General features: G+C 40.5%; 3 protein-coding genes across 3 annotated transcripts in view; 1 reads left to right on the forward strand and 2 right to left on the reverse strand.

Moving 5' to 3' along the window:
* LOC137040947 (leukocyte elastase inhibitor-like) overlaps positions 1 to 20,805 on the reverse strand; it is a 37,482-nt gene extending 16,677 nt beyond the window's left edge. Inside the window, exon 1 of the mRNA XM_067416793.1 lies at positions 20,654 to 20,805. The gene's annotated coding sequence lies outside the window, so the exon portion shown is untranslated. The remainder of the gene's footprint in view (positions 1 to 20,653) is intronic.
* Positions 111 to 11,811, forward strand: LOC137040946 (leukocyte elastase inhibitor-like). The gene is made up of 7 exons (XM_067416792.1): positions 111 to 587; positions 730 to 906; positions 4,263 to 4,400; positions 4,483 to 4,600; positions 4,717 to 4,859; positions 7,337 to 7,504; positions 7,594 to 11,811. Exons 2-7 carry the CDS (start codon positions 739 to 741, stop codon positions 8,011 to 8,013), a joined length of 1,155 nt encoding a protein of 384 aa, XP_067272893.1. The 5' UTR covers positions 111 to 587; positions 730 to 738; the 3' UTR covers positions 8,014 to 11,811.
* On the reverse strand, positions 14,490 to 20,793 carry serpinb1 (serpin peptidase inhibitor, clade B (ovalbumin), member 1). The gene is made up of 7 exons (XM_067416794.1): positions 20,654 to 20,793; positions 20,330 to 20,508; positions 17,032 to 17,169; positions 16,832 to 16,949; positions 16,552 to 16,694; positions 15,035 to 15,202; positions 14,490 to 14,947 (listed from the first exon to the last, which is right to left on the reverse strand). The coding sequence occupies exons 2-7, from the start codon at positions 20,495 to 20,497 to the stop codon at positions 14,540 to 14,542; spliced, it is 1,143 nt and encodes a 380-aa protein (XP_067272895.1). The 5' UTR covers positions 20,498 to 20,508; positions 20,654 to 20,793; the 3' UTR covers positions 14,490 to 14,539.

The raw sequence follows: 20,805 nt of genomic DNA on the forward strand, positions 1-20,805 counted from the left end.
TTTATCTTAAAGGGCATTTCTTGAGTGTCTCTTGCATTAAATTTGTGCATCCAGTTTTCTTTAAAGTAGATGGCATTAACCAGAACTAAACGGGTCATCGCAGTCACCATTCCCGGCTGGAGAAGATCTTTGATTTTATCTGAAAAACACAAGTTTGTGTTTCTGACTTCACATCTGTGGCTTTTAAAAAAGGTTTTCTAGCAACAGATGATTGTTTAATTTGAAACTGAAGTGTATATGAAGTGTTGTTCTCACTCTCCGTCTGCTCCTCCACCCATGTGCAACATCAATATGGTGTTGAATTCGGTATTTTAACATCATTGTCTTACTGTGACTATAAGTGACTATAAATGTGGATGAGGACAGCCTTGTTTTGCCCTCCAGGTGGGCGTTACTTAAGCGTGTGACGACACGTGAAAACTGGATTGCTAGACGTGATTGGCAAACGGTTTGTCAGCATAGCCTATACGCTGACCCTTCTGCTTGTCTAGCATTGTATGGGGGTTACTGATGCTTTATTTATACCGCATGACTCTCGCCTCTCTCTCATACAGACGTACGTTTGGGACAAGCATCCTTCATAAAATGTAAGTAGGGCAGGCTACTTTATCTATACACATGATGCGACCACGTAACTGTAGTTGTGTTTCCCATAGAGGATCTTCCGCGCTAGTCAAACTTCTGCGCGAGTGAAAAGCTGATCTCATTATGCGTTGGCTCTTTTTGCAGTCACCAGCCATGGAGGTTCTCAGTCGCGCTAACAGTCTCTTCGCTCTGGATCTCTATCGGGCTCTGAGCGCGAGTAACGCGGAGGGAAACATGTTCTTTTCCCCTCTGAGCGTCAGCGCCGCGCTCGCTATGGTCTACTTGGGAGCCCGAGGAGACACAGCCAAAGAAATGGAGAAGGTATGATTATAGGAGTCAAGAGAACAAGCAGGGTTTCCAATAAATTTTTAAAACTGTGAGTCAACCTAAGTAACTAAAAATAAAGAGATGGGACCCTGTATGATGGGAAATGGGGTGAGGCTCAGATATCAGAAGCATAGCACATAGTTTGAGCTTATACAGAGATGCATTGATTGAACACAAGTCTCCCCATTAAAAGCCATCTCCTAAGCACAAAATTATGATCTCATAATTTTATGTAGCCAATATGACAGATTTGTGCTGAACTGTATCCTTTTTTGAAGTGATTCACATCATATTTCAGGTAAATTAAAACTGATGTAGACAACGCTGTTATAAAATTATACTAAAATATGGAATATGAAAAAAAAATAGCTAGATTTATGTTGCAATATGAAAAAATACATTGTCACCATGTGAAAAGGGTTCATTGTGTTAGGGGTTAACAGCTTATGACCCAAGACCAGTTGTGAAAAATGAAGACCAAGAGTCAGGAGTGTAATTTAATTAAAATATTTTTTTTTTAACTTAAGAATAGTTTGCAGTTTCATCAGCAGAAGCCAGCTTCAAGTCTCACAAGGAGTTCGTAGGTCCCGCTCTTACCGTCTCGTTGCCTCGCCCTCTCGTACATACAATTGTCCCAAAAGTTATACTGTTTTCAAGGTCTATCCACATCATTCTGATTGGCTCAGATAAAATGCAATGTAAGCAACTTTCAGATAGGAGCACATATCGCCAAACTAGGTAAACAAGTCGTTGCCCCATAACCAGAATTGCATCACCGTGACCTCCACAGAAAAGAGTCTTCAAGTCTGGCATTGTCTGCAGAAATGTCCATCCAACATTAGGCCTGCACAGATCTGCTACACACACACACACACACACACACACACACTAGAGAATACCGGTTTCCTCCAAGGATGAGAACATCTAAACTAATTATCAAAACATTTATCCAAAGCATGCCGATAACATACTTTCTCTCAGTGAGAGGTACACACAATAGTACAGGCAATATTCGTCTAGACTCGCATGTCAAGTGTGAGCAGACGGGCCTTCCCCTTTCTCTCCCTCCCTCTCCCGAGCACGTGCACGGTGTTTTACCAGTTGAGTATGTGCATGACTACATGATGCCTAGCCAGGAAGCACGCAATGCAAGTCTCTTTCAGTCTAGATCGGGCCTACTACAGTGTCCGACTCTGAGGATTTAGGGCCTGTTTCCCTTGATGACGCTTTCCCGCCTAGCGGCCAGCAGGCGCGGCCTTCTGCGGCCAATTCAGAGCTTATTGACGTGCTTTCACTCGCAACCGAGAAGCTCGTGATCGACTGGCCAAACGAACCGCACGAATCTCAAACCTCTAATCTCTAAGCTCGTTGAGAGGTTTTTGAGTGGTATTAGTGCTCACCCAGCGAGGAGAAAGCTGCCGTTCTTTAGTGATCTGCATCAAGAGATATCCAGATCCTGGAAGCAGCCATTCTCCACCTGCCTGACTAACACTGCAGCTGTTTACTTTACCAAGCTCGTGGGTTCAGTGGAGCACGGTTATTCTGCCATTCCGGTGGTCGAGGATACGCTGGCCTCTCATCTTTCCGACCTCTTCGCGACTGAGGAGTTGTCCCAGTGCCCATTTTGGTTCTCCCTGAGCCCTCCAGCCATGCTGGGTCTGGATGCATTCGCTCATCCTTGTCCAAGGCTGAGACTTTATGCATTTCCGCCCATCAAGTTGATTCTGGCGGTTCTGCACAGTGTGCGTCAGAGCGGAGTCTCTCTCACCTGCTGGTGGCACCATTCTGGTCGTACTAGATATGTTTTTCAGAGCTGATTCCCCTTCTGGACTCCCCTGTATGGGAGATTCTGATCAGGGAAGACCTGTTGTCCCAACTTCAGAGCAGGATCTGGCATCCTTGTCCGGAAATTTGGAAGCTGTGGGTCTGGCCAATCAAGGGCCACCCACTATGAGCGAGTCTTCCTGCTGACATTCAGGAGACCATTGATAGTGCTAGAGCTCCCTTTACTAGAAAGCTCTATTCCTCAAAATGGGGAGTTTTTGGGATATGGTGTTCAGCTCGGGCAGTGTTTTTTAGCATTGCTTAGGGTGTATATAGCTGCCATGGCTGCTCATAGGGAACTGGATGAAGTTCCGTTAGGGAAACATAGATTGGTTTCCTCTTTCATGAGAGGGGTAAGGTGCCTGAGACCAGTTCGCCCCCCTGGTGTTCCCTTCTGGGACCTGTCAGTTGTCCTGGTGGGATTGTCGGAGGCTCCCTTGCTCGAATTCTAGCTCGAATTCTGACTCTTAATGTGGCTCTTTTGTTGGCCTTGACCTCTCTTAAGCGAGTAGGGGACTTACAAGCTCTTTGTTAGTGAGACTTGTTTGAATTTTGCTCCTGGGTTAGTTAAGGTCTTTTTAAAACCCAGGCCGGGTTATGTACACAAGGTTTTGTCCACTTCTTTTCGCTCTCCGCCATTCTTTCCACCCTCCACCTTTCACCTCTTCGGAGGATGAAAGGTTGCTTTTGCTTTGCCCGGTTCGGGAATTGTAAATATATGTGGACCGTTCGGGTGGCTGGAGGAAGTCTAACCAATTACTGGTATGTTTCGGAACCGGCCGTCGGGGGCTGCTTCGAAACAGAGAGTTTCACATGGGCTTACAGATGTTATTTCTTTGGCTTATGAGGTCCTTCACCTCTCGGCATTCTGGCTCACTCTACTATGGCGCGTGCGCTGGTATAGGCTCAAGGTGTTGAGCAGAGGGGCGGCGCTGTTCCATCAGCCAATGAATTGGCATGATTCTATAAGGGCTTCAAACAATCGGCACACCCAGAGGGCGTTCCCTAATGCGTTACTACGCAGCGTCTTATTCCCTATTCAGAGAACATATGTTACGTGAGTAACCTGAGATGTTTTTGCTACAAATTCAAATTAAGTGAGCTACTCAAATTATCCAAGTAAAATAACCAACAAAGATTTATTTGTAAAAAAAATTTACAACATTTTTATTAAAATGCTAAATCTTGATATCAACAACTCAATTTCAACTAGTAAAACCTCTATCCTTCTTGATATCAGAAATTGTATTTTCACTTGTGAAATCAATATAGGCCGCCATTTAAATTATATTGTTGATATTCATCGTTATCGGCCCAATAAGAATATTTGCCTAAAGATGATAAATAAATGTATTATTTCCTTCAGCTGAGACACTTCAGATGTGCACTCTTCACATGATGGTAATGAATTGCTTGAAATAGGATTGGAATCACTTTAAAAAAGGAAAATACAGTTCAGCGCACATCTGTCATATAGAATAAGTTATAATATGCTGACAAAGGAGAACTTCTCTTTCCCTGTGCAGGTTTTGTCCTTCAGTTCTGTCTCTGATGTTCACTCTCATTTTGAGTCCCTCACCTCATCGATCAACAGTCCATCGGCCTCCTACATCCTCAAACTGGCCAACCGCCTCTATGGAGAGAAAACCTTCAGCTTCTTACCCGTGAGTCCATTCGGCCTGTAATAATGAGACATGTTGATGCTCTCTGTGTGCTGTGAGACGGTGGCTTTATTTTGTGCTGCAGGAGTATCTGGAGTCCACGCTGAAGCTGTACCACGCTGAGCTTCAGCCTGTGGACTTCATTGGAGCGGCTGAGGACTCACGAAAGCTCATTAACACATGGGTGGAGGAGCAGACGGAGAGTGAGAACAACACTTCATATACACTTCTGTTTCAAATTAAACAATCATCTGTTGCTAGAAAACCTTTTTTAAAAGTCAAAGATGTGAAGTCAGAAACACAAACTTGTGTTTTTCAGATAAAATCCAAGATCTTCTCAAGCCGGGCATAGTGACTGCGATGACCCGTTTAGTTCTGGTTAATGCCATCTACTTCAAAGGGAACTGGTTGCAGAGATTTAAAGCAAGACACACCAAAAAAATGCCCTTTAAGATAAACCAGGTGTGATTCTTATTTCACATGGAAACATGAATGTGCTGATTCTTTTATGGTTTCAGCTGGTTTTAAAGGGATGGTTTCCCCCAAAATTTAAATTTGCCCATTATTAACTCACCCTCAAGCCATCCATAGGTTTATATGACAGCTTTATAATTGCAGTGAATGGCAGCCCCAAAAAAGTGCATCATCCATTATAAAAGTGCTCCACGCGGCTCCGGGGGGTTAATAAAGGCCTTCTGAGGCGAATCGATGGGTTTTTATAAGAAAAATATCCATATTTAACATGGTACAAAATAAAATATCTAGCTTTCTCCAGACCGCCTTTTGTATTCAAAATATTAAAAAAAATGGTAACTGGCGCAATGTATGTCAGACATAGCATTAAGCATTTTGAATTATGAGAGGCGCTACACTTTCTGTGTAAGTTGTATTCTACATATTGTCTCTTCTTCTTGAATCTCTCCTTCATTGTCCAACTCCGGTTGAACATAAAAGGTTGGACAATTTCTGACTTTTTCAGTGTGTGTCTGCGTGAGGTAATCAGGGCTGCTAATGCAAGCTCTTGAAGCTCCGCCCTCTTCCTGAAAGGGGCTCATTTGCATTTAAAGGAGCACACACAAAAACGGCATGTTTTTGCTCACCCTCAAAAGCTGACAATTTTAACATGCTATAAAAAGTTATCTGTGGGCATTTTAAAGGATTAGTTCACTTCAAAATGAAAATTTCCTGATATTTTACTCACCCCCATCTCATCCAAGATGTTCATGTCTTTCTTTCTTTAGTTGAAAAGAAATTAAGTTTTTTTGAGGAAAATATTTCAGGATTTTTCTCGACATAATGATTTATGGAACCAATGGTTGAAGGTCCAAATCAATGCAGTTTCAAAGCGCTTCGACTGGCTCTACACTATCCCATATGAGGAATAAACATTAAACAAATAAACATTTATATACTTATTAACTTCAAATGTGCAACTTAGTAGGTGGAATTACTGGCCCAGTGTTAAAACAAACGTGCAAAGACTAAATCAAACACCCTTTACAAATATAAAGGCAACACAACAATGTTTGAATTGTTTTAAAGTTGGAGGAAAACAGTACTGGGTACTGGGTCGGTACTTCCATTTGCATCATGGTCGTGACCTTTCCAATGTGATGTTATACACACACCTAAAGGATTATTAGGAACACCATACTAATACTGTGTTTGACCCCCTTTCGCCTTCAGAATTGCCTTAATTCTATGTCTATGTTCTCATTATGTTTACGCCAAATTCTGACTCTACAATCTGAATGTCTCAACAGAAATTGAGACTCATCAGACCAGGCAACATTTTTCCAGTCTTCAACTGTCCAATTTTGTTGAGCTGGTGCAAATTGTAGCCTCTTTTTTCCTATTTGTAGTGGAGATGAGTGGTGCCCGGTGGGGTCTTATGCTGCTGTAGCCCATCCGCCTCAAGGTTGTGCGTGTTGTGGCTTCACAAATGCTTTGCTGCATACCTCGGTTGTAACGAGTGGTTATTTCAGTCAAAGTTGCTCTTCTATTAGCTTGAATCATTCGGCTCATTCTCCTCTGACCTCTAGCATCAACAAGGCTTTTTCGCCCACAGGACTGCTGCAGACTGGACGTTTTTCCCTTTTCACACCATTCTTTATAAACCCTAGAAATGGTTGTGCGTGAAAATCCCAGTAAATGAGCAGATTGTAAAATACTCAGACCGGCCCGTCTGGCACCAACAACCATGCCATGCTCAAAATGGCCTAAATAAACTTTCTTTCCCATTCTGACATTCAGTTTGGAGTTCAGGAGATTGTCTTGACCAGGACCACACCCCTAAATGCATTGAAGCAACTGCCATGTGATTGGTTGATTAGATAATTGCATTAATGAGAAACTGAACAGGTGTTCCTAATAATTCACATTTAGGTGAGTGTACATCGTGAAGAACAACAACACAGAAGTTGTGCATTTAAGGTTAAAATGTATATAAATGTTTTTGTTTGTTTTTTAAATGTCAGATGGTTTGTCTAGATAAGACCCTCTTCCTTGTGTGGAATCGTGTAGAGCCTGAAACTGCATTGATTTGGATCTTCAACCGTTGGTCCCCATTGAAATCCATTATGTGGAGAAAAATCCTGGAATGTTTTCCTCAAAAAAACGTAATTTCTTTTTCGACTGAAGAAAGAAAGACACGAACATCTTGAATGAAATGGGGGTGAGAAAATGATCAGAAGGCCAAAGTGAACAAATCCTTTAAGCTAAAACTTCACACACACACACACACACACACACACACACACACCCTGGAGACCTCAGAGACTTATTTTACATCTTGTAGAAAGGGGCTTTACAGGACCCATTTAAAAAGGTGCTAAATTTACCTTCATAAAACCTGCAGAAACCCCAAATCATTTCCACCTGACAGAGTCCTATTCTTGCTTCTTACTCTCTCATTCGTACATGTTTCTGTCTTCAATTAGAGTGAGCGCCAACCAGTGAAAATGATGTACCAGAAGAAAAAGTTCCCCTACAACTACATCTGTGAGCAGCGCTTGCAGGTGCTGGAGTTGCCATACGTAAAGGAGGAGCTCAGCATGTTGATCCTTCTTCCTGAGGAAACTCAGGACGGCTCTGATCCTCTTCTAGAGGTCAGCAAGAAGTATTTTCTACTGATCTTGATTGTATATGGTATCTTATATGTTTAGAGACTCACAATATATGTATGTGTGTTTGACAGCTGGAGAGCGAGTTGACCCTTGACAAGCTTCATGAATGGACCAACAGAAGCAAAATGGACACCCAGATAAATATCAAAGTCCATTTGCCAAAGTTTAAACTGGAGGTTGAGAGTTCCTTAGCAGACACATTGATGGGGATGGGGATGACTTCTGTGTTCCAGGATGGAAAGGCGGATCTAACAGGAATGAGCAGTCAGGGTGGGCTCTTCATTTCAGCGGTGGCCCACAAGGCATTTGTTGTTGTAAATGAAGAAGGCACAGAGGCGGCAGCAGCCACTGCAGCAGTCGCGGTTACCAACTCTGTGGATCAAAAAGAGGAAAAAAAGATCTTTATGGCAGATCACCCGTTCTTATTCTACATCAGGCACAACCCCACCAACAGCATCCTCTTCTTTGGCAGGTTCAGAAGCCCATCTTAAATTTGTGATGTCTGTTTAAAGGTGCCCTAGAATGAAAAATTGATTTAACCTTGCCATAGTGAAATAATAAGAGTTCAGTACATGGACATCACATACTGTAAGTCTCAAACATCATTGCCTCCTCCTTCATATGTAAATCTTGTGCATGAAAAACACCACAGAAAAATAAGTGATTCTCAACATACCGCCAACCGTGAAGCAATCGTTTGTGATCATTAATATGTCCGCCCCCAACATTTGCATCTGTTCAAACATGTTCATTGTCAGGCGGAACCGAATCTTCGGGACTGCAGGTAAACAAGACACTTGAGGATACCGAAAACGGCTCTCATGGACACACGGCATGTTCCAGGCTGTGTAGGGGACGTGAGGACTTTTCATTTGTCAAAAGTCATGGTTGATGTTTATTAAAATCGGATACCGCAAAAATTTAATTCAAAATCGTTAATTTGTTCGGCCCATTTCAAGCAAGCTTCGCCCAGCGTCCTGTACTTAAGAAAGGGGCAATTACAACTGTATTCCTGAAATCAGTAAGTAGGAATTTACCCACTTATTGACTAAAGTTAGCTGTTTAAACAATTTCTTATTAAATTGAAAGTTTCTTAGAGAGACCGCATTGTCTAGATAACGCAAGATGCTAGTACAGTAACAATAGGAAACTCCAAGTACCATACAAAATGAAATAGTGTGTCTAATGACAAAGGTTAATATTATTTCATAATACAAAATAACTGTTACAACCGTAGATACGTTGCTTACAGATCGTTTACTCGATCCCTCAAGCAAACCTCACCTGAAGTAATTTAACAAGGCTATTCATTTTGTAAAAATATATATATTTATATTTTTGAGAACTGAAAGTGAAAACATGCTTGTATTTCAGAGTATATTACATCGCGTGCATATGGTTGCCCAGATTGAAGTGTTTAGGTAAAACACCGAATAGTATACGTGTTCTTTTCACAGAAAAGCTCGGATTGGGGAGTTTAAATTACTGAAATCTGGCAAACGCAAACACGCAAGCTCCCTATCAAGCTTTGTTTATACTTTCAACTGGCTCCGCTGCGCGAGCCTCCGCTGACTGCGCGCGCTCCTCCCCAAATGGGCAAGGCGTTTATACTTGACATGCTCGCCGTTGTGCTATTCTTTGAAACGACAGAGGGCGATCTGAAGTAATTGTTCTATAAACCCTCAGGAAAAAAGCGGTGAGAAGAAGTGGGCTAATGTACACAGGTGATGATATTTATTTTAGTATATTTCACCAAAAACACACTTCTAAAGAATCGTGTAAAACTCAGTAAACCTTGGCTTGATATTATTACTTGTGACATGAGAACAAAATATATGTATGGTATAAATATACATATACAAAATAAATATACATATATTTTTTTAATTAAGGGGTAATTATACTGTAAGTATTTTTTAATTAAGGGGTAATTATCCGTGTAGTTACGGGGTAAGTATGAATGTGCGGGCTGTAAATTAAAGTGGCTCTTGTTCTCCTCTTGTTTCATGTAATTACAGGGTAAGTACAATAAAAACACAAATACAATCTGATATCATTCAGAAACCTTTATTTAAAAAATGAAAAAAAAAACTTTAGATTTAGAACACATTAATTTGCTTCATCCTCCTCATGTTCCTCTTCTTTTTCTTCCTTGCCACAGATGAATCTTAAGAAGGATACCACATATCTCTAGCTAGTATTCTGTAACTGTTACACTGAAAATACAGTGCGTGCAGAAATATCCTCACCGTTTACTCGTCTTTTCAGCACATCTCACTGATGCTCGATTGGATTGAGATCTGGGGAATTTGGAGGCCAAGTCAACGCCTCAAACTCGTTGTGCTCCTCAAACCATTCCTGAACCATTTGTGCTTTGTGTCAGGAGCATTATCCTGCTGGAAGAGCCACAGCCACCAGAATACCGTTTCCATGAAAGGCTGAACATGGTCTCAGCAATGCTTAGGTAGGTGGAGCTTGTCAAAGTAACATCCACATGGATGGAGGACCCAAGGTTTCCCAGCAGAACATTGCCCAAAGCACCACACTGCCTCCGCCGGCTCGCCTTCTTCCCATAGTGCATCCTGGGGCCATGTGTTCCCCAGGTAAGCCACACACACACACCCGGCCATCCATGTGATGTAAAAGAAAACGTGATTCATCAGACCAGGCCACCTTCTTCCATTGCTCCGTGGTCCAGTTCTGATGCTCACGTGCCACTGTTGGCTCTTTCGGCGGGGTCAGGGGTCAGCATGGGCACCCTGACTGGTCTATGCCGCCCCATACACGACAAACTGAGCTGCTCTGTGTATTCTGACACCTTTCTGTCAGAACCAGCATTAACTTCTGGAGCAGTCTGAGCTCCAGTAGCTCGTCTGTTTGATCGGACCACACGGGCCAGCCTTCGCTCCCCACATGCATCACTGAGCCTTGGCCGCCCATGACCCTGTGGCCGGTTCTCCGCTGTTCCTTCCTTGGAGCACTTCTGATAGATACTGACCACTGCAGACCGGGAACAGCCCACAAGAGCTGCAGATTTGGAGATGCTCTGACCCTTGTCAAAATCGCTTTAATTCTTATGCTTGCCCATTTTTCCTGCTTGTAAGACATCAACAGAATGTTCACTTGCTGCCTAATATATCCCACCCACTAACAAGTGATGTGATGAAGAGATCATCAGTGTTATTGACTTCACCTGAGTGGTCAGAAATGTCATGCCTGATCTGTATATATGTAGATGTCTCTTCCAAAAACTTTGCAGTGTGTAATAATTAGTCATTGTTCCTCTTCGCAGCATGGAAAACAATACTTTTATTCAATGGATTATAGCTATATAACCTTGAAAGCGCAAAAGAGCCCAACAGACTGGGCCGTCTGACCAATCAGAATATCTCACAGAAAGGAGGAATTTAGAGAGACTGATTCATCCAATGAGTTGTTTGAGGATCATTGAAAAATGTGGTGATGTGCAATGAATATTGAGAAAAAAATTGTATTATTGTTTTTTACCTTTGATGCATGTAAATGAGACTACAAAACAAAATTAGGAGGCTTTAAAATAGCATAATGGGGCACTTTAAAATAAATTTCAAAATGTTGGTTCAGTAGTCCCTAACGGATGACAAAATGTGCTTCTAATTAAGTGATAAAAAGCAGTTACAAAGTTTTAGAAAATACACATAGGCCCTATTCATCTCTTTATTTCAACATGCAACACATTTTTAGTTTTACTTCCAAATTGTTTGTAATATCTAATTAATCTAACTTGCCCTGCAAAGTTTCCATGACATCTCATTTCCCTGCACATGAGTTCCTGAACACGATGCTATTCGCTCGACCTCAAATACCGCTCTGAAGCTGTATTAGAGATAGTGCTGATGTAGTGTTTCAGCTGCATTTCCCATTCTTTAGCAAACAGAAGCATAAGCCTGCCTCATGACTTCTTTTTGTCAGCTTGCAAATTTCCAGAGAAGCACCTGGCTGCAGCCTGCAGATCGAGGCGGGGCTGCACGTGGGGGCGGGGCTGCACGTGTCGCCCCGCCCACAACGCTTCTCATTGGTTAGTGCCAAAGTATGACGTCGATTGAGGCGGGGTTGCACCTGGAGCGGGACTGCACGACTCGTCCCGCCCGCAACTCTTCTCATTGGTTAGTGGCGTCAAGTCTGACGACGACGTTACGGCAAACAGGAAATGCGGTTAATAATATCGTTTCTTATACTTACTTATGAAGTACTAGCATGCATAAAAAACTAAACGGTGAATCCGTTAATTACTTATACCTGGTGATAATATATAGGCCTAGTATCAAACACAACACATTGTAAATTGGTTAATTTTTGGAAAACGTTTTATGTATGTAGTAGTGTTGTCAAAAATATCGATATTTCGATATATATCGATACTGGAATATCTGAAACGATACGATTCTCAGTTTTTACAGTATCGATATTAGCTGCGCTCTCCTCTCCGACCGTCAGCGAGCTGACACACACCGGCATATTCTCACTCAGCCCGGTTAACCTCTGAGCATGGCGAACGCGCGTTCTGCTGAACTTTTTCCTCATGACAGTGTGTTAGTGTTAGTGTGTGATCGGTCTGAATTTCGCGCGGGATTGCACATAAATTAATTCTAGCCTACTAATGCCCGCAGATTTCGTGCTCCACATTTGAAGCGCACACACACATAGCCTACCCTAATAAAGCCGCCTCTGACATGATACAAGTGCAAACATTTGCTTCCTTTTCCAGCATATTATTGGTCAAATACACTCAAAGAATGATCAGTGCACATCTGGAAGAGTATTAACGTAAACACAGTCGCAAACAGTTCAGGAAGAACGAGTAACAGGAGCAGTGTTTAGGATCCGTGCGTCTGTTAGTCTTAAAGGGACCGCAGTCATTTGCTATTCAAACTACAAAAAGACAAACGATCAACTGCTCTTGACTGATCGACTTGTGTAACTTTAATAGTTTCATCTGTACGCTATTGAATTTTTTACTAAGAACATTATCCAATGTTGTTTTAAATGTAATTACTATGCATTTTTTAAATTCAGTTTCTTATCTGAATGTTAGACCTACCTGAAAAAATAAAGCAGTCTGTTTAATTTTTATCTTCTATTCTATTGCATTTATTTGTGCTATTGTTTGTAATCTGTTTATTTGTTCTTATTTTATTACTGTTTACTCATCTTTTTAAATTCAATTTACCATTAGAAATCAAGCTTTCTTGTGCTGTGTGTAAGCTACTGCAACACAATTACCCCATTGTAAAAAATACATTGAGATGGCAAAAATTTTTGAGATAATTTTAATAGTAATTGATCAATTGATCAATAATTGTTCAAATCAAAATGATGCCCAACCCTAAGGAACATGCTGGCCACATGAATTTTTAGTAAAAAATAACAATGAATAATAAGTTCTGTTGTCATATTAAGCATCTTATCTTATTTATTTATTAATTTTTTTACTGTGGTATCGATTTAGTATCGATATATCGATATTTTAGTCTGATATCGTATCGAAGTCATAATTTTGGTATCGTGACAACACTAGTATGTAGACTACTTTCCTAACAAGGTTAGGTTACTGCTTTTGACTTCACATCGCAATTGTAATGTTACAATGCAATAGTTTTAAATTATTTGTATACTGTATATTATTTATTTATAACTTATTTGTAAGTTATATATCTTATTTGGTTGTTTATATTGTTATTTTAGTATATTATTTGTGGTTACACGCATGCATTAACATATAAATAAAAGTTCAATGTTCTCAGCAAGAATGTCAAGTCTTATTGTGTTATTAAAATGAATAGATGATGGGTTTACTTGATAATGAAAGGGGTTAGGGTAAAAATACCAGCATGGTTTGTATGAATAACATGCCAAGACAAATAGTTAAATGTTATTGAGATATAAAAAACGTTTAATTAATTCAATAATTCAATTCAATTCACAATATTATTCAAACTGGTGCAATAGTCCTTAGTCTCCTGAAGAAAATGAATAAAATGTGGCTTGGATCTTGACCATTTCTTTTTGTGTTCCCAAAATAATAAAAAGTTGTACAATAAAGGTGAAATTATTATTATTATTATTATTATTATTATTATTATTATTATTATTATTATTATTGCATTCATTGGAATAATATACAAATATCAAAATTATTTAATTTAAATATAACATTTGTTTTCCTTCTAATGAAATTTTCCACGTCCACCCAAAAAAATCTTTGTGTATATACAATAACAAAATAGATGAATAATATACAATTTTTCTATTGAACAAAAATCTCATGAATAATCAATATATAAATTAAACCTCTCTATCACACTTTTAGCTGGATATATACCATGTAAAAATTTAAATGTAACTTCTTTTACTTTATTATTTAAGCAGTTTGCTTAAAAAATACACCAAGCTTTATTCCAGTTTATATTTCTAAATACACTGTTCCACAATAAACTTTTATGAGTAGCTGTTTCACCTGTTATAATATCCCTAATATGTTTATTAGTAGGCCTACAACTGTGTTTCAGAATATCAATGTATATACTGCCTCAGGACATTGTTATTAACCGCATTTCCTGTAACGTCAGACTTGAACGCCACTAACCAATGAGAAGAGTTGCGGGCGGGACGAGTCGTGCAGTCCCGCTCCAGGTGCAACCCCGCCTCAATCGACGTCATACTTTGGCACTAACCAATGAGACGAGTTGTGGGCGGGGCGACACGTGCAGCCCCGCCCCCACATGCAACCCCGCCTCGATCTGCAGGCTGCAGCCAGGTGTACTTGGAGATCCACAAAAATATTGTGCATTATCAAAATTTGTGTTAAATGTATTGCATTGCATGCAATAATTTCCCCTAAAATTAGTGTTTATTTCAAGTAAATATTTGTAGACATCATCTGTGTGGTGTGGTGCTTCCTCTTAATAAACACACAAAATGTCAATGGTTTAATAATAGCATTTGTTTATATTTTGTTGTTAAACAGACATCACAAATTTAAGATGGACTTCTGAACCTGCCAAAGAAGAGGATGCTGTTGGTGGGGTTGTGCCTGATGTAGAATAAGAACGGGTGATCTGCCATGAAGTGCTCTTCTCGAAACATACAGAAGGCCACAATGGCTGCAGTGGCTGCTGCCGCCTCTGTGCCTTCTTCATTTACATCAACAAATGCCTTGTGGGCCACCGCTGAAATGAAGAGCCCACCCTGACTGCTCATTCCTGTTAGATCCGCCTTTCCATCCTGGAACACTGAAGTCATCCCCATCCCCATCAATGTGTCTGCTAAGGAACTCTCAACCTCCAGTTTAAACTTTGGCAAATGCACTACGATGTCTGTCTGGGTGTCCATGTTGTTTCTGTTGGTCCATTCATGAAGCTTGTCAAGGGTCAACTCGCTCTCCAGCTGTCAAACACACATACATATATTGTGAGTCTCAACATACAAGATACCAAATACAATCAAGATCAGTAGAAAATACTTCTTGCTGACCTTCAGAAGAGGATCAGAGCCGTCCTGAGTTTCCTCAGGAAGAAGGATCAACATGCTGAGCTCCTCCTTTACGTATGGCAACTCCAGCACCTGCAAGCGCTGCTCACAGATGTAGTTGTAGGGGAACTTTTTCTTCTGGTACATCATTTTCACTGGTTGGCGCTCACTCTAATTGAAGACAGAAACATGTACGAATGAGAGAGTAAGAAGGAAGAATAGGACTCTGTCAGGTGGAAATGATTTAGGGTTTCTGCAGGTTTTATGAAGGTAAATATAACACCTTTAATAAGGGGTCCTATAAAGCCCCTTTCTACAAATGTAAAACAAATATCTGATGTCCAAAGAGTATATGTGTATGTGGTGAAGTTTTAGGTTAAAGAATTACTTCACTTGAAATTTAAAGTTTCATGATATTTTACTCACCCCCATCACATCCAAGATGTGTCTTTCTTTCTTCAGTGGAAAAGAAGCTGTTTTTAATTTTTTTAGGAAAACATTCCACGATTTTTCTCCATATAATGGACTTCAATGGGGACCAACGGGTTGAAGGTCCAAATCAATGCAGTTTCAGAGGCTCTGCACGATCCCAGGCGAGGAATAGGGTCTGATTTTTGCTTATTTTCTACACTGGGTCAGTACTTCTACCTAGATCACTCATGACCTTTCCGACGTGTTGGCATTATACATCATGCAAAAGCAAACACAGAATTTGCGCATTTGAGGTAAAAATTATGTAAATGTTTATTAGATTTTGTGTAGAGCCAGTCGAAGTGCTTTGAAACTGCATTGATTTGGACCTTCAACCGTTTGTCGCCATTGAAAACCATTATGTTGAGAAAAATCCTGGTATGTTTTCCTCAAAAAACGAATGTCTTTTCAATTGAAGAAAGAAAGATATGAACATCTTTCATTTAAAATGCACCACAGATCACTATGTACAGCATGTTAACATTGTCAGCTTTTGAGGGTGAGCAAAAAAATGCAGTTTTTGTGTGTGCCCCTTTAAATGCAAATGAGCCCCTTTCAGGAAGAGGGCGGAGCTTCAAGAGCTTGCAGCCCTGATTACCTCACGCAGACACACACCGAAAAAGTCAGAAACTGTTCAACCTTTTATGGTCAAACCGTAGTCGGACAATGAAGGAGAGACTCAAAAAAAAGAGACAATATGTAGAATACAACTTACACAGAAAGTGTAGCGCCTCTCAGAATTCAAAATGCTTAATACTACGCAGTCAAACTTTTTTCATAATTTGAATACGGAAGGCGGTCTGGCGGCAGCTAGATATTTTACTTTGCACCGTGTTAAATATGGATTTTTTTTTTTTTACTAAAAACAATCGATTCATCCCAGAAGGCCTTTATTAACCCCCCGGAGCCGCGTGGAGCACTTTTATAATGGATGGATGCACTTTTTTTTGGCCTTCAATTTTTGGGCTGCCATTCACTGCTATTATAAAGCTTGGAAGAGCCTGACAGATTCAGCACATACATGTTTCCATGTGAAATAAGAATCACACCTGGTTTATCTTGAATGGCATTTCTTCTGTGTCTTGGGCATTAAATTTCTGCAGCCAGTTCCCTTTGAAGTAGATGGCATTAACCAGAGCCAGTCTGGTCATCCCAGTCACCATTCCCGGCTGGAGAAGATCTTTGATTTTATCTGAAAAACACAAGTTTGTGTTTCTGACTTCACATCTTTGTCTAAAGATAAAGCTTGTATACTAGCAACAGGTCTAAACTGATTTGCATGTAACTGTTTAATTTGAAACAGAAGTGTATATGAAGTGTTGTTCTCACTCTCCGTCTGCTCCTCCACCCATGTGTTAATGAGCTTTCGTGAGTCCTCAGCCGCTCCAATGAAGTCCACAGGCTGAAGCTCAGCGTGGTACAGCTTCAGCGTGGACTCCAGATACTCCTGCAGCACAAAATAAAGCCACCGTCTCACAGCACACAGAGAGCATCAACATGTCTCATTATTACAGGCCGAATGGACTCACGGGTAAGAAGCTGAAGGTTTTCTCTCCATAGAGGCGGTTGGCCAGTTTGAGGATGTAGGAGGCCGATGGTCTGTTGATCGATGAGGTGAGGGACTCAAAATGAGAGTGAACATCAGAGACAGAACTGAAGGACAAAACCTGCACAGGGAAAGAGAAGTTCTCCTTTGTCAGCATATTATAACTTTGTCTATATGACAGACGTGCGCTGAACTGTATTTTCCTTTTTCAAATACAATTCATAACCATCATGTGAAGAGTGCACATCTGAAGTGTCTCAGCTGAAGGAAATAATACATTTATTGATCAGCTTTAATATATCGAGCAATTCTTCTTATTGAGCTGATAACAATGACTTTAAAAATAAACTTGCTGGCTGATATATTGTGCATCCCTACTGTAAAGGCTGCATTATGCTGCATGCCAGACCAGAAGGGAGAAACACATTTTTTTAAACCATGCTTTGCACGCTGGTGACGCCTGCTGGTCAGAAAATACAGCAAAAACTCATGCCAGGCATAAAAATACCCTTTACAAACACACTGCAAAGGTTTTATTGAAAGTGTAATCTATCAGATGCAATTAACTCATCTAATACCATTACATATTAAGTGTCTGTATAAATGTATTCTTTTAACAATTCCCAAGGGCTTGTTTTGTTTGTTCAACAGAGGTCAGCTAAACAGAGACTACTAACTACTATTATTCCTATTAAAGCTGCACTATGCAACTTTCCGTCCACTGGAGGGCGCCTATTCAAAACAAATGTGTAGTTTGATGGCAAAGTGTGAGCGCAGCATCTTGGGAGATGTGGTCTTCACATCACAGCCGGTGGAAAATAGGACTCGGGCAGAAATCAAGTTCATGGATGCGGTTATTAACGTTACTGTAGTGTAAAGCAGAGCAGGACCGAGTGTTGTAGAGCTGAGCACGGCTGCTGGAGCGATTGTTAAACAAATACCCGCCTCGTGAACACCGGGACTTTTATTATGACGGGACGGGACGGGACACATTCGCTGGGCGCCTGCACTGATCCGCTCTTCTGGTCATGATTACAAGGTAATGCCGCTCTGTTTATCATATTAGATACATTTAAGTGTGTTTAAAACGATGTTATGATGTTACTCCGTGCGTTCACTTGTTCACACTGCTAAGAGTAAAGCGCTCCTGCCAAATAAAACTCGAAACCGAGGGTAACGCAGATAAGACGCAATTGACAGGCGACTCCCTCAAACGCAATGCTGAAACGTCCCGGTCCTTAGTTAAAATAGCAACTTTCTCACAATTTACAAATAGTTGGAAACATTTAGGATAATGTAGGTACTCAACTGAACAAAATATATAACACCGGCCTAGTGGTTTTTGGATATTTTACTGCAAAAATACTACATAGTGCACCTTTAATTATACAAATACCTCATCATAACATCTACAAATTTGTATTAACGCATGATGTCCCATTTGTCATATTCGCGTTTTTGTTGTTTACATGGAGACGATAAAGACATCGTTTTCACAATCTTGCACTTTGAAACCCATTTTCAAAAGCTTGAGTTTTCAGGCACCAAAAAACGCTGTAGTTGTGTAAATGAACGGCCAAAACGCATTAAAAGTTTTCCGTTATCAGTTAAAAACTGTGTTGTGTAAATATGCCCTAAAACAGACACTGGTGGAGAGTGAGAGAGCAGCTGTGATCGTTTGTTTACATTCTTTCTTTCTCTCTCTCTCTCTCTCTCTCTCTCTCTCTCTCTCTCTCTCTCTCTCTCTCTCATTCTCTCTCTCTCTCTCTCTGCATATTCAACAACTAAAACAAACAAAAAACTGTTATTAATGATGTGCAGTCAGCATATAGACAGTATTCATGCAAAGAACATTGTCATTTCTATTATCCAGTTAATATGTAACTTCAGTGGCTATTTCCTGCTATCATGACTTTAGTAGCTTATGGGTCAGATTTCCTAACAGCTTGCTCCAGCTCAAACCCTCTTTTGGTGTTAAAACTACTGTGAGGATTTACTGAGGACTCGCAGTGAAACATTAGCGCTGAAAGGAGTGGACAGGGTTATTTCTGCAGCTGATCTTATTGCATTTGTAGGAGTTTCTCTTTCAGACGCAGTATTTATGGGAGGAGAGTATTTAAATCAATCATGAGGTGAATTACTAAGGGTTGTGCTCGTCAGTTTACTGGTGTTTGTGCCTTTATTTACCGCACAATATAAGCTTGTCTTAAACCAGACGCTAACTGGTAGATTGTGTAGGTCATGATGGAAATGATCAGTCTGTGATGAGTCTATGTGCTTTAATTTGCATGTCGCAGAACTTTACACTCCCATCTGTGCTTTTATGGGATTGTGCTCAGGCTAATTTGCCCTGTTTAGTAAACCTGGCCCTATAGCAACTTGAGTGACAATATGTTATTCTTAAAGAGAGCACTCTTTGCTTCGTTAGTTGTATTGAAGTGCCACGTGAATAATTAACTGAAATGACAGTTAGAATAATTCAAAGTAAAAAGGGATGCACTATATCGGCCATCATATTGGTATTGGACGATATGTTCATTTTAATGTTATCGTTATCAGCCAGATATTTGTTGCCGATATAGTTGATAAATAATGTATTATTTCCATCATCACTTTAGGTTTAGGTTTTTAATTACATGAAATATGATGTGAATCACTTCAAAAAAGGAAAATACAGTTCAGCGCACGTGTCATGTTGGCTGCTTAAAATTATAATGAGAACATCATAATTGTGTGCTTAGGAGATGACTTTTAATGGTGATACTTTTGTTTTTATAATCAGGCTCTCAACTAATTTTATAACAAATTTGGATTTAGATTTATCGGCCAATATATCAGCTATAAAATATAAACAATTATTGGTATTGGCCAACATTTTTAAGTATAGGGGCATCCCTAAAAGTTACACAACAGAACACTTCCATAATTGTTGCTCAACCCTAAAATTAAAACATTTCTCAGGCTGTTTGAGGATTAAAGGCATTTTAACACACAATCTAGCTTAGATAAACTCACTAGATAACCATTGCACTGTGAGCCATTGTTTGAATGTGATCAATGCATCTCTGTATAAGCTCAAACTATGTGCTAGTGTTTCTGACATCTGAGCCTCACCCCATTTCCCATCATACAGGGTCCCATCTCTTCCTTGTTAGGTAGTTTCGTTTTCAAGCAGGATTTCCCAATCACGTATTTTAAGTGTGTAATGTAGCCTACTTAGATTCACAGTTTTAAAAATGTATTGGAAACCCTGCTTGTTCTCTTGACTCCTATAATCATACCTTCTCCATTTCTTTGGCTGTGTCTCCTCGGGCTCCCAAGTAGACCATAGCGAGCGCGGCGCTGACGCTCAGAGGGGAAAAGAACATGTTTCCCTCCGCGTTACTCGCGCTCAGAGCCCGATAGAGATCCAGAGCGAAGAGACTGTTAGCGCGACTGAGACCCTCCATGGCTGGTGACTCTGCAAAAAGAGCCAAAGCATAATGAGATCAGCTTTTCACTCGCGCAGAAGTTTGACTAGCGCGGAAGATCCTCTATTGGGGAAAGAGCTAAACTTCCGCGCTCGCATCATGTGTATAGATAAAGACAAAAAGTAGGATACTTACATTTTATGAAAGATGCTTGTCCCAAACGTACGTCTGTGTGAGAGAGAGAAACCTGCGCCAGAGTCATGCGATATAAACCATCAGCAACGCCCATAAGCAGAACAAGCCAGACAAGCAGAAGCTCGACAGGTGAGTCAGTCTAACACCCCCCG

The sequence above is a fragment of the Pseudorasbora parva genome, chromosome 15, assembly GCF_024679245.1.
Source record: "Pseudorasbora parva isolate DD20220531a chromosome 15, ASM2467924v1, whole genome shotgun sequence".
Classification (NCBI taxonomy): Eukaryota; Metazoa; Chordata; class Actinopteri; order Cypriniformes; family Gobionidae; genus Pseudorasbora; species Pseudorasbora parva.